Source organism: Chiloscyllium plagiosum, chromosome 17, assembly GCF_004010195.1.
Source record: "Chiloscyllium plagiosum isolate BGI_BamShark_2017 chromosome 17, ASM401019v2, whole genome shotgun sequence".
Taxonomy (NCBI): domain Eukaryota; kingdom Metazoa; phylum Chordata; class Chondrichthyes; order Orectolobiformes; family Hemiscylliidae; genus Chiloscyllium; species Chiloscyllium plagiosum.
Window position 1 is genome coordinate 53,691,786 of NC_057726.1, and position 14,767 is coordinate 53,706,552.

The following is a 14,767-nucleotide window of genomic DNA, read 5'->3' on the forward strand; positions in this document are numbered from 1 at the left end:
TGCAACATTTAAGAGGCATTTGGATGGGTATATGAATCGGAAGGGTTTGGAGGGATATGAGCCGGGTGCTGGCAGGTGGGACTAAATTGGGTTGGGATATCTGGTCGGCATGGACAGGTTGGACCGAAGGGTCTGTTTCCATGCTGTACATCTCTATGACTGTATGTCTCAATGATATCAACTGTATTGCTCTCACCAATCCTCTATATCACTCTATGAAAAGCATAATCAAGGTATTAGGCTATGTTGCCTCAGTTTATGACATGAGGTAAACCCCTCTGCTAATTTAAACACAACACGCAGAAAAGCTCACCTCATGCTGTAATCTGTTAACTTCTGAGAGGCAAAGAATTATCCCAGAGGTCACTATTTAAAGTAAAAACTAACAACCTTATTCTTTAAGTTCATTAGACAGCTATTTACGACTCCTTTCTCTTAAACTTATCTTTTACCTCCCACTCTACAATGCTGTCTGATTTTAAAAAAAAAACCCCGATTAAGATTTACAAAATAAAAATCAGTTTCAAAACCAGTCAGCTTTGTCGATTGCCTTTGTAGATTTTCCCCTGTATATTTTTCTGTGTATTTTACTGGGTTGTCTTTTCTTCAGTCTTCTGCTGCACAACTTTCTTATGGACAGGTACCTTTCAGAGAGCTATTTGGCTAGTAGTCTGTACTTGTCAGTGTTCTTGGCAGTTCTCCCCCAACAGTTCAAAATGTCTGGTTTTATACCCCAAAATATTGGATCATTTCATTGGTTTGATGTTATCCCAAACATTAAAAATCAAATTGGAATGGAATTTGGTCTCGGGGGCAAAATTTAAACTGATTGGCCGAATTTGAATTTGTTTTTATTCCATGGCAATGCAACTCCAATGATTTGTTTCAACCAAATGTTACATTTTTCAATTCTTAAGCACACTGTGTGCTTTCAGTCAGTCCTTGCTAGCTTCCTCTCTCTCTTAAAGGTACAATACACAGTTACACCTTCATAACACCCCCCCCTTAAGAAAAAAATGAACCATCATAATGAAAAGGTGGCTTCATTTTTTTCTCTATTCCTTAAACACATTACCATGGCTTACATATGACTTTAATATAAGTTCATACTAACTTCTTCCCACTTATATATAACATTGAATAGATACCAAGCTCATCTATGCTTTATCAGTTAAATCCGCGATAACAATCTGCGATTACATTCTTTAGACCATCAACGTGTATGATTTGTAAATGAAAAGTCTGTAACTTAAGACTCCTATGAAATAGTTTCATATTCTTGTCCTTAGAGCATTTCAAGAATGTAAGAAGATTGTGTTCCGTGTACACAACCGTCTCTGACACATTGTTCTTGACGTACACGTTAAAATGTTGGAAGGCCAGTATCAAACTCAATACTTATTTTTTGATCATGGAATATTTCCTCTGGTGGACATTGAGTTTCTTCAAAAAGTAACCAACTGGCAGTTCGATCCCATCATCGTCTTCCTGTAGCTGTACAGCTCCAACTCGTATGTCACTAGCATTGATGGCAATTTTGAAAGGTTTTGAAAAGTTTGGTGTAGATAAAACTGGTGTGGTGGCTAATATTGCTCTAAATAGTAGAGTGCCTCCTGGCATTGTTTTATTCACAGAAACTTTGTGTTCTTCTTCAGCAAATTGGTTAACAGTGCCACTGCACTGCTGAAGTTTGGAAGAAACATGTGATAGAATCCGCTTAGTCCCAAGAATTAAAGCACCTCTTTTTTTTTGAGGTTGGTCGTGGAAATTCCCCAATGGCCTTTGTCTTTGCATTCAATGGGGTCAATCTTCCATGACCACTGTTATGCCCCAAGAATCTCACCTCTGCTTTCGCGAATTCAGTTTTAACTTTAATACCACTTTTGCTTCTCGTGGTCGTTCAAAGAGCTCTGCCAACTGTACCATGTGATCTTTCCAGGGTTTAGTAAAGATCATTACGTTGTCCAAATATACTGCACAGTTTTTTAACCCAACCACAACTCTTCATGAGTCTTTGGAATGTGGCTGGTGCATTCTCCATTCCAAAGGGCATCATTTTAAACTGATATAGACCATTTGGGGTTACAAACGCAGAAATTTCTTTCGCCGTATCTGATAAAGGTACCTAGCAGTAACCACACAGTAAATCCAACTTGGTGATGCAACTGGCTTGTCCAACTTTCTTGATACAGTCCTCCAATCTCAGTATTAGATATGTGTCTGATTTTGTAAAGGCATTGACCTTCCAATAATCCATGCAAAATTGTTGAGGAATGAGGACGATTGATGAACTCCACTCGCTCTGGCTCGCTTCGATGATATCCTCGTCAAGCATGGCCTCCACCATCTCCTGGACCTTTCTGACTTTGAAAGATTAAGCCGATAGGGGTGTTGTTTTTATCAGAACAGCATTCCCTATGTCTACTTCATGTACAATAGCATTAGTCCTCCCCATCTGATTCCTACAGATGTCCTCATACTGCAGTAACAAAACATTCAACAGTGTTCTTTGCTCCTGAGACAGATAGCTTACTAACCTATCACACTCCTCAAGGGTTTCTTCATTTTTAAACATATTTTGAGGCACATCAAATCCACAACATTTGGATTTGATTCCTCACTCTGCAGGGCAGTAACTAACTCTTGTTTCTCCAATTCATTCTCCCTCGTATAATAAGGTTTCAGCATGTCCACATGACATACCCAATATAGTTATTTTCTATCTGGAATCTTTACCAGATTGTTCACCTGACTCAACTTTTTCTCAATTTGATAGGGACCACTAAACCTGGCTTTGAAGGGATATTCTATCACTGGTAACAGCACTAACATGTAATCCCCACAGGAAAATGTACGAGCCTCAGAGTTTTTATCTGCCACTTGCTTCATTCTAAGCTGTGCCCTCTGTAGGTGCTGTTTAGCTAACAAACCTACTCGATTTAATCTCTCCCTCACCTCCGATACATAAGTGTGAGAACTCTGACTTTAGTCCTGTCAATTTCTCTTTAATTAATTTCAAAGGGCATCTCACTTCATGACCGAATATGATCTAGAAGGGAGTAAACTGAGTAAATTCATTTGGGGCATCTCTAATGGCAAACAATATGACTAGGATACCTTTATCCCAAGTATTTGGGTGATCCCAACAGTGTGCTCTCAATATGGTTTTCAAGGTCTGTTGCCACCTTTCTAAACCTTCCAGGGATTCAGGAAGATATGCACTTGATTTAAGTGCTGTATACCTGAGCTATCCATGATCACCTCAAACAGCTTAGCAGTAAAATTAGACCCTTGATCTGACTGAATCTCTCTCGGTAGCCCATACCAGGTGAAGAAAGCTACTAACTCCTCTACCACTCTTTTTGCCTTGATACTCCATTATGGAATTGCCTCCGGGAATCTGGTAGATACATCCATTATGGTTAACATGTACTGGTTCCCATTTTTGGTTCTCAGGAGGGGACCTACACAATAAAGTATAACTCGCATGAAAGATTCTTCGAATGCGGGAATTGGCAACAAAGTTGTGAGTTTTATTACTGCCTGTGGCTTACCTACCATTTGGTGTGTATGACATATACGGCAAACGTTAACCACATCCTTGTGCAGTCCAGGCCAATAAAAATGTTTTTGTATCTTAGCCTGAGTCTTTCATACCCCTAGGTGACCTCCTTTAGGTAGTTCATGTGCTACCCATAACACTTCCTGACTGCATGCTACCAGCAATACAATCTAATACACTTGGACCCATTTCTTCTCTGCATTAATCTGCTGTCGTCTCCACTTCTGTCTTAGTATTCTATCTTTCAGATAATAACCCTCCGGAGTATTCTCTGCCTTCTTTTCAGAGTACGCACCCGCATAAATGTCTTTTTTTGTGATGTCTTTCTGTTGCAAGTCTCTTAGCCCTTCAGGACTAAACACTTCTGTCTGATCCTCTACCTGTTCAGATTTTTCCTGCAACATTACATCAAACAGGGTGTCCGCTAACTGAACCTCAACTCCTTCATCTTTCTCTTTACTTTTTTCTTCGCGCTGTGAGTTATGATAGTGGGATATGGTTATTACACAGTCTGGAAAAAATACCAGGATATTTTTCTTTTAGCTCCTCAGTTTCTTGATCTTCCTTGGGCTTCTCCACAACAAGGATTGTCACTCCCACCTTGGACCCTGCTAAATCATTCTCAAGAACAAACTAGATTCTTGGAACTAACACTGTCAATCACTTCCACTGTTATTTCCCCAGTCTTGAGTTGGCACTCCAACCTGATCTTACATAGGGAAACGCTAAATTTCTGTCCATCTCTCCCACAAATTACCATACTCTCGTGTAACAGATCAGAAAGAGTGCAAATTTGCTCATCTCTCACTATTCGAGTCTGGTTAGATCCTGTATCTCTCAAAATTGTAACTTACTGCTTTTCTCCCCCTGTTCTTTCTGAGTAAACTTTACCTACAGAGGTGAATTCTTTATAGAGATCAGGCACTAACTCCATACCCAGCCCCTAAGTCACTGGCTTAGCTTCTTTTACCACATTTTTTCCCACAGTGCCTTACTTTAACAACCAGTACTGTGACTTTACGTGTCCCACTTTACCACAGTGGAAATATCTGACACCTTTCACCTCCTTTCCACCCTCTTGAGCTTCTTTTTCAACTTACCAGTGTTCTCTACTCTTTGTTTTGTAGTGTAGGATCTCCGCTTCTCCCAACTTTTATCCCACATAGGATGAAATTCTGGCTGGAAGCTTGTCTTATGCACCACCGTGTATTTCTCTGAGAATTTTTCAAATGAAATAAAGAAGGTTTCTACATCTTTCTTATCAAAATGTGGCAAAGTTTTGACATATTTATATATTTCACTACCTTCTCTTTTAATCTCCATCCTGTTAACTTGACTGTGCTGACTAAGTCACAACTTCTCAAGTTCAAATTCTCTTTTGTTTGTTCAGCTGAGAACCTTCTCTCTTATTTTTCTCTGTTTCTCTCTTCCTTTATTCTCTCTCTCTTTGCTCAGCTAAGAACACTCTCTCTCTTTTTCCTCTCTCTCCCTCTTTGTTTATCTTTTAACTCCATTTTCCTCAATTGTAATTTAAGTTTTTCTAACTCTACTGTACTTGCCTGTTTCTCTGACACCCCTAAGTGTTTAAGTAATTCCCTTACAATTTCAGCATTACTTTTGTCCTTGATCCAACCCAATTCTAATCTCTTTGCTAATTCTAAGAGAATGGTTTTTTTTCATTTTTTCTAAACTCTCTTGGCAAATTTGGGAATCATCTTCAAACCCCAGAACCTTTTTAGACATTTTAAGAGCCATTTCTCTCACTTTTAATTTAGCCAACCACAAGTAACCAAAATTAAACAAATTATCTCATCTACATTTTATTTAAAGATCTAAGGCACTAACCATCAAGTGTTTAAATCTACTGGGCATTTTGCATACCCCAAATCTGCTCAAATTTGTCCAAATCTCAAACTGGATCTGTCTAAACTATTCAATTCATGAATCTGAGACCCAAACTATTCAAATACTCGCGACTAACCCCCAATCTGTTCTGACATGGGGTAAACCCATCTGCGAATTTAAACCCAACACACAGAGGAACTCACCTCGCACCATAATCTGTTAAATTTCAAGAGGCAAAGAACTATCCCAAAGATCACTATTTAATGTAAAAATTAACAATTATTCTTAAAGTCCAAAAGAGAACATTTAGACAATTATTTATGACTCCTTTCTCTTAAACCTATCTTTTACCTCCCACTCTACAATACTGGTCTGATTTTAAAAAACGGTTAAGATTTACAAAAAAAAATCACATTTCAAAACCAGTCACCTTTGTTGATCTGCCTTTGTAGATTTTCCTCTGTATTTTACTGTGTCGTCTTTTCTTCGGTCTACTGCTGTGCCACTTTTCTTATGGACAGGTACCTTTCAGAGAGCTATTTGGCTAGCAGTCTATACTTATTGCTGTTCTTGGCAGTTCTCCCCCAACTGTTCAAAATGTCCGGTTTTATACCTCAAAACATTGGATTATTTCATTGGTTTGATGTCATCCCAAACAGATTGGATTGGATTTTGGCCTCAGGGGCATAATTTAAACTGATTGGGTGAATTTGAATTTGTTTTTGTTCCATGGCAATGCAACTCCAGGTATTTGTTTCAGCCAATTGTTTCATTTTAAAATTGTTCAGCGCACTGTGTGCTTTCAGTCAGTCCTTGCTAGCTTCCTCTCTCTCTTAAAGGTACAGTACATACCTACACCTTCATAACACACAGTTTTGTCTTTGCACCCAGTGGGAATGATTTTTCAAGTCAGTGCTGGCAAAAGGGATACTTTCCGACTGGTAGTATGTATTGTGAAATTAAAGATATGCTGCAGTTTCCATTCATTGATGACACTGATATGTGATACTGGGTTTTATGGTTCCTTGCTGCGAACATGTATACAGAGTTACCCTGAATGTCTTGCATACCCATTAAGCACAATATTTTACAGAGAAATTGTACCACAAATATTGGTTTGTAGTGATATTGAAGCACCATGCATAGTAAGGCATGACCATACTCTTGATCTTTCCCACTTATCAAGTTTCCAGTCTTGGATTTTTGAGTTACTGTTGGACACATGCCTAACTTTGACCTATTTGCATAATTTTATTGATTGCTGTTAAGCAGTGACAGAGGCCTGAGATCAGATCATTTGTTTGACTACTAAGCTCTGAAATTAATGATAAAACTATTTTAGGAAATTAAGCAGGATCATATTGTGATTAACACCTTTTATAGGCTGTACTCATTTAAACTTTAATAGGCTTTGGATAACATGAAAGAAAGTAAGCATCATTTACGCATACGGACTGAAGATGTACCAGTCACTAAAAGAGCAAGCAGGAATTATTGGAGAACACGATGTAACAGTAAACCCTCAGAGTTCCAAATTAAAAGTCCAGCATTTACAGGTAGTTACAGCTTTCATGAAGATTCTTTCATCCAGAGTTTTGTTATATTGTCATCACTAGTATAACAGCTGTTTAAACAATGAAAAGGGTATGATGATAAAGATCTTGTATTCATAAAGTATCTTGTATTCATTATCTTGACTTAGTTCTTCACATAGATTATCTTAAATTGCAGTCACTATTGTAGGAATGTGAGGAGTATGAGCATCAGTACTCATCAGCTTGTCAAGCCTGCTCTGCATTCAATACAACCTTCACCTTGCTGTCTACTCCCCATATTTACTTAGAGGAGAAAAAAAATTGTCTATCTCACTGTTTAAATATATTTTGATGTTGAAGCATCCAGAACTCTATAGTAGAGAATTCCAAAGATTCGCAGCTAATTGAGTGAATAAAGTCCACCTCACCTCTGTCCTAAATGATCACCCTTGCTTTGAGATTGAGCCCTAGCTTGGTAGATTTCTTAGTAAGATCAACCTTTCTATGTCTACCCTGTCAAAACCTTTAAGAATCTTGAATTTTCAATGATATCACTATTCTTTATGATAAACTCCAGAAAATATCGATCCAATTTACTGAGCCTCTCATTTCAGGCGCCAAATCTAATTGATTTTTTCACTGTACTGCTTTCTGATGCAAATATATTAAATACAATACAGTACAGCACAGGAACAGGCCTTTCGGCTCACCATGCCTATGCCAATTCCTAATCCTTATTAAGACACTTTAAATATTGCCTATACACGGTTTCTGTCCCTCAGTTTGCCTTTTGTTCATGCATCTGTCAAATATGTCATAAACATTGCTAGTACGCCTACTTCTACCACTTTTATCGGAAGTGCATTCCAGCCAGCTGCTACACTCTGTTAAAAATTTCCCTGGCACTTCTCCTCTAAACTTTCCCCCTCTCACCTTGAAGCTGTGCCCCCTTGTAGTTGACCTTTCCAACCTAGGAAAAAGCCTCTGACTATCCACCCTGTCTATGCCTCTCATAATTCTGTGTACCTTTATCAGGTCACCCCTCTCAGCCTCCATCTTTCCAGTGAACGCAATCCAAGTTTATCTAACCACTCCTTATAACTAAAACCCTCTAGATCAGGCAACATTCTGGTAAAGCTTCTCTGCACTCTCTCCAAAGCATCCACGTACTACTGGTAGCATGGTGACCAGAACTGTATGCAATATTCCAAATATGGCCCAACTGAAGTTTTATACAGCTGTAACATAACTTGCCAACTTTTAAATTTGATGCCCTGGCCATTGAAGGCAAGCATACTGTATGCTGCCTTGACTACCTGATCCACCTGTGTTGCCATTTTCAGGGATATTGTGGACCTGTAAGACCAGATCCTTCTGTATGTCAATGCTTCTAAGTGTTCTGCTTTTTATTATATAATTTGCACCTGAATTTGATGTCCCAAAATGCATCACCTTACATTTGTCCGGATTAAATACCATCTGCCATTTCTCTGCCCAAATCTGCAATCTGTGCATATCCTGCTGAATCTTTTGACAATTCTCCTCACTATCTGCAACTCCCCCAGTTTTGGTGTCATTTGCAAACTTACAAATTAGACCACCTAATTTTTCTCCAGATCATTTCTATATGTTATAAACAATAAAGGTCCCAGCACTGACCCCTGCAGAACACCACTAGTTACTAATCTCCATTCCGATAAGCACCCTTCCACCACTACTCTCTGTCTTCTATGACCAAGCCAACTTTGTATCCATCTAGCCAGCTCACTGCAGATCCCATGAGATTCTACATTTTATACCAGCCTGCCATGAAGTACCTTATCAAATGCCTTACTGAATTCCATGGAGACAACATCCACCACCTTTCCTTCATCAAACTATAGTGGTAGTAGAGTCAGATACATTAGGGACATTTAAACAACTCTTGGATAGGTACATGGAAGATAGTACGATGAAGGATATATAGGTTAGTCTGATCTTAGAGTAGGATAAAAGGTTGGCAAAACATCGACAGCCAAAGGGCCTGTACTGTGCTATTCTGTTCTATGCTATATAATCATTTTTGTCACTTCCTCAAAAAACTCAATCAAGTTGGTGAGATATGGCTTTTCCCACACAAACCCATGCTGCCTATCACTAACAAGTCCATTTGCTTTGAAATATGAATAAATCCTGTTGCTCAGTATCTTTTCCAACAGCTTCTCCACCATGATGTCAGGCTCACTGGCCTGTAATTATCTAGTAGGCGCATTCAGAAGGTCAGGAGGAATGGGATACAGGGGAACATAGCTGTCTGGATACAGAAGGAAAATATTCTGCCTGGAAGTCTGTCGTGAGTGGTGTTCCACAGGGCTCTGTCCTTGGGCCTCTACTGTTTGTAATTTTTATTAATGATTTGGATGAGGTGATTGAAGGATGGGTCAGCAAGTTTGCAGACGACACAAAGGTTGGAGGTGTCGTTGACAGTATAGAGGGCTATTGTAGGCTACAGTGGGACATTGACAGGATGCAGAGATGGGCTGAGAGGTGGCAGATGGAGTTCAACCTGGATAAGTGCGACGTGATGCATTTTGGAAGGTCGAATTTGAAAGCTGAGTACAAGATTAAGGATAGGATTCTTGGCAGTGTGGAGGAACAGAGGGATCTTGGTGTGCAGGTACATAGATCCCTTAAAATGGCCACTCAAGTGGACAGGGTTGTTAAGAAAGAATATGGTGTTTTGGCTTTCATTAACAGGGGGATTGAGTTTAAGAGTCATGAGATGTTGTTGCAGCTCTAAAACTTTGGTTAGACCGCACTTGGACTACTGCATCCAGTTCTGGTCGCCCTATTATAGGAAAGATGTGGATGCTTTGGAGAGGGTTCAGAGGAGGTTTACCAGGATGCTGCCTGGACTGGAGGGCTTATCTTATGAAGAGAGGTTGACTGAGCTTGGACTTTTTTCATTGGAGAAAAGGAGGAGGAGAGGGGACCTAATTGAGGTATACAAGATAATGAGAGGCATAGATACAGTCGATAGCCAGAGACTATTTCCCAGGGCAGAAATGACTAACATGAGGGGTCATATTTTTAAGCTGGTTGGAGCAAAAGTATAGAGGGGATGTCAGAGGCGTGTTCTTTACACACAGAGTTGTGAGAGCATGGAATGCGTTGCCAGCAGCAGTTGTGGAAGCAAGGTCATTGGGGATATTTAAGAGACTACTGGACATGCATATGGTCACAGAAATTTGAGGGTGCATACATGAGGATCAGAGGTTGGCACAACATCGTGGGCTGAAGGGCCTGTTCTGTGCTGTACTGTTCTATGTTCTATCTCTGTTACCCTTCTTAAACAAAGGAACAACATTAGCCATTCTTCAGTCCTCTGGAACCTGCCAGAGGCCAAAGAGGATACAGAGATATTTGTAAAAGCCCCAGTTGTTTCCTCCTTGTCTCCCACATTTCCTGGGATATATCCTATCTGGCCCTGGGGATGTGTCTGTCTTAATACATTTCAAGACCCAACACTTTCTCCTTCATTATATTGACCCTACCCGAGAGTAATCACACATTTTTCCTTAACCTTAAAATGTCTCATGTCCCTTTCTTTGATGTAATGTATTAATTTAGGATCTCACCAATTTCCTTTGTCTCCATACACAACTTCTTTCCTTTATCCTTGAGTGGGCCTAGTCTTTCCCTAGCTAGCCCCTTGCTCCTAATATATGTATAAAATGCCTTGGAATTATCCTTAACCCAACTGGCCAAGGACTTTTCATAGTCCCTTTTAGCCTTCCTAAATCCCCATTTGATTTACTTCTTACTTCCTCTATATTCTTCAAGGCAGGACATTGGTTAGGCCACTTGGGGAATATTGCATGCAATTCTGGTCTCCTTCCTATCAGAAGGATGTTGTGAAACTTGAAAAGGTTAAGAAAAGTTTTACAATGATATTGTCAGGGTTAAAGGATTTGAGCTATAGGGAGAGGTTGAATAGGCTGGGGCTGTTTTCCCAGGAACGTCAGAGGCTGAGGTGTGACCTTATAGAAGTTTATAAAATCAAGAGGGGCATGGATAGGATAAATAGACAAGGTCTTTTCTCTGGGATGGGGGAGTCCAGAACTAGAGAGCATAAGTTTAGGGTGAGAGGAGAAAGTTATTAAAGGGACCTAAGGGGCAATTTTTTCACTCAGAAGGTGGTGCATGTATAGAATGACTGGCTAGACGAAGTGGTGGAGGCTGATACAATTACAGCATTTAAAAGGCTTCTGGGTGGGTATATGAATAGGAAAGGTTTAAAGGGAGTTGGGCCAAGTGCTGGCGAATAGGACTAGATTAGGAGAAGTGGTCGGCATGGAAGAGTTAGACCAAAGAGTCTGTTTCCGTGCTGTACATCTCCATGACTCTGTGGATTTGTCTGCTTATAGTTGTCTGGACCTTAGGTAAGCTGCCTTTTTTTTTTGACTAAGCTGATAATTTCCCCTGTCATCCAATGTTCCTGAATCCTGTCATTCCTGTCCTTTATTTTCACAGGAACATGCCTGTTCTGCACTCTAACCAACTGGTCTTTAAAAGACCTCCACATGTCAAATGTGGTCTTACCTTCAAACAACTGCTCCCAATCACATTCTCCAATTCTTGTCTAATTTGGTTATGGTTTGCCTTCCCCCAATTTAACACCTTCATCCAAGGTCCAATCTTGTCCTTATCCATAAGTATCAGAAAACGTACAGAACTATGGTCACTATTCCCAAAATGCTCACCCATTGAAACTTTGATCTCCTGGCTGGTCTCATTTCCTTATACCAGGTCCAGTTTGCAACTCCCCCACCTCCTTTGCTTCCTCTGTCTCATCTAAAACATCATTAATCTAAAACATTACCCTGCCAATCCTATTCCTTTTTCAACCATGTCTTTGTGACAGCAACATCATAATTGCATGCATTAATCCAGGCTATAAGTTTATCCATTTTACGTGTTATACTTCTTGCATTGAAGCAAATATAGTGCAAGCCTCCAGTTCTGCTGACCTCATCAACCTCTCCCTGACTTCTCTTCCTTTTACCTATGTCTAACTTTGACTTAAGCTCTTCCACAATCACTTTACTTAGTGACCTGCTGCTATGCTTCCCAAATGTCACTATTCTAAGGGACTTGGGTTTACTTGTACTGGGAAGACCCCCCTGCTACACTTGTTTACACCATCCAAAGTGGCAACATCAAACCTTCCTGCCAGGATATTGGTGCCTCTCCAGTTTAGCTGCAACCCATCCTTCTTGTACAGGCCCCACTTTCCCTGGAAGACATTCCAATGTACACATATCTGAAGCACCCCCACCCCCCCCCCCCCCACCCCACACCAGCTCTTTAGCCACATGTACAATTGTATGCTGTCTCTTTTCCTAGCTTCAGTAGCACGTGGCACAGGGAATAATCCTGAGATTACTGCCCTGAGGTCCTCCTTTTTGGCTTACTACCTAACTCCCTGAATTATCATTAGCAGACCTTGTCACTCTTCCTACCTATGTCATTTGTGCCAATATGGACAATGACATCTGTTTACTCTCCCATTTCAGGATGCCCTGTACCCGATCAGAGACATCTACAACCCTGACATCAGGGAGGCAACATACCATCCAGGAGTCTCTCTTGTGGCACAGAAGCACCTATCTGTGTCCCTGACTATCAATTCTCCAATTACTATTGCTCTACTATGCTTTGTCCCTTCCTTCTACTGGATCCTGCTCCTGTCACTTGATAGGCTATCCCCCTCATTAGTATCCAAAACAGAATACTTGATTGATAGAGACCAAAACTGCACATGGTACTCCAAATGTGGTCTCACCAAAACCTTCTACAATATAGCAATACAGTGCATCTTATTTTTGTGTTCCAATCCCCTTGCAATAATGGCCAATGTGCCATTTGCTTATCTGATAGCATGCAGGTACAACAAGCAAACTTTCTGTCTTCCCAGTACAAGTAAACCCAAGTCCCTTAGAATAGTGACATTTACGAGTTTCCCTCATTTTAAAAAATATTCTGCTTTCTATTCTTATTACCTTACGTGAATACCTTACACTTCCTTGCATTATACTTCATCTTGCCTTGTTTCCCACTCCACTCACTTAGTTCATCTATATTTCTTTTCAACCTCTGTATCTTTCTAACATCTTACTTTCCAGCTAATTTTGTTTTGTCAGCAAAATTAACTACAGTCAGTTCTGATATAATGCGATAGTTCCATTTTTGTATGATCTCGCGTTCTAAGAAAATCACACAATAGCTGTGCCATTTAAACTAATGGGGCCAGAATCGCATTATATCCAATATAGGTAAGGAAAGTTTGTGTTCTACAAATAACAGTCTACATTCTTCAATCGCGTTAAAGCCAAATCGCATTGAAGAAATGCATTGTAGCGGGACCAACTGTATATTACTCGCTGTCTCTTCATTTAAGTCATTAATACAAATTGTAAACAGCATATACCTCAGCAGTGATCTATTTGGAAATCCACTAGTCATAGCCTTACAACTTGAAAATGGCCCATTTATCCCTACTCTTAGATTCCTATTTGTTAATGACTACTCTGTCCAGGCAAATCTATCAACCCCAACTCTGAGTCCTTGTCTTGTGTATTATCTTTGTGTGTGACACCTTATCAAATGCCCTTTGGAAATCCAAATATGCAACATCATGAGTATTGCTGAAAAAGACATTTTGTCAAAGCTTTTTGTTTTGCACTTATAGGAAAATTCAAATGAAATAGCAAAGTGAAGGGAAAATAGAGGAGTAGAGGAGTGTGTTGGTTGATTGGTAAGTGAACTTTGGAGTTGTTGCCATGAAGAATATACTAGTTAATGATTGACAGTTAACTGCCAAGCTATGTTTAAATTTTAAATAAGTAAGGTTGACTGAATAAAGGATTATCCTGAAAAGTACGTGTCAATGTCTGTCACCTATTCTGTTGCATTGAAACAGATGCAGTGTGTACATTTTCTTTTTGTCTACAAGAAGAGGACTATGTTTTAATGTATGTAGATGCTAGTAGATGCAAATGTGCCAAGCTACAAACCAGACTGTCAATCCTATATTGATGTCAGTATAATGCTCCACACACTCAATTAGGTAGCAAACATTGTCCAGTTGTGGAATTGTATCTAATGTTTGATACTGTTGTGCATTTTGCAAGCATGGACTGGTTGGATACAGTGAGTACCTTCCTTATTGAGAACATTTGAAGGGATATGCTTTATAATATATTCTGTCAGTCTTTGGGACATAAGACCCACGTACCTAATATCACATTGACATTGAAATTGACAGACCACATTGACTTTTTACCCTACCTGGGTAATCGAAGGAAGACTGGGCATTTATCAGAGCTGATCAGTGTACATTATTTCGCAGGATGGCTTTGATGTAACCTATTTGGATATCAAGATTGCATGGTGAACAAATGGCTCAGGTCCTGTTTGTAAAGTTGCTAATTTGGCTAATTTATAGCACTTGAAATTGTCAAATCCCAATGTGAATACTGACCAGGGAAGGTAGAGTTGCAGTAGATGGTAGTAGAGAAACCACTGGTTAATTTCACAATGAGCACATTAAGGGAAAAGAGCTTATACAATTCCTCCATTTCATAGGTGAACTTGAGTGTAGATTAAGACCGTTAAGATGTACAAGGAAATTCTTTCATGCAACTGCAGATTCAAATATAGCAAACATTATCTACATACTGGAAATATGCATGAGTTCCATGGGACCCCAAAAGGTTCTGTGACGCGCTATTGTTTTGGGCATACACAGTGTTGTTAAAACTGAACACCGTTGCCAAGTTGCTGA

General features: G+C 39.7%; 1 protein-coding gene across 1 annotated transcript in view; it reads left to right on the top strand.

Annotated features, from left to right (window-relative positions):
* LOC122558742 (BTB/POZ domain-containing protein KCTD19-like) overlaps positions 1-14,767 on the top strand; it is a 121,283-nt gene that overhangs the window by 6,081 nt on the left and 100,435 nt on the right. Inside the window, exon 3 of the mRNA XM_043707534.1 lies at positions 6,816-6,963. Within this exon, the coding sequence (XP_043563469.1) occupies positions 6,816-6,963 (148 nt within the window). The remainder of the gene's footprint in view (positions 1-6,815; positions 6,964-14,767) is intronic.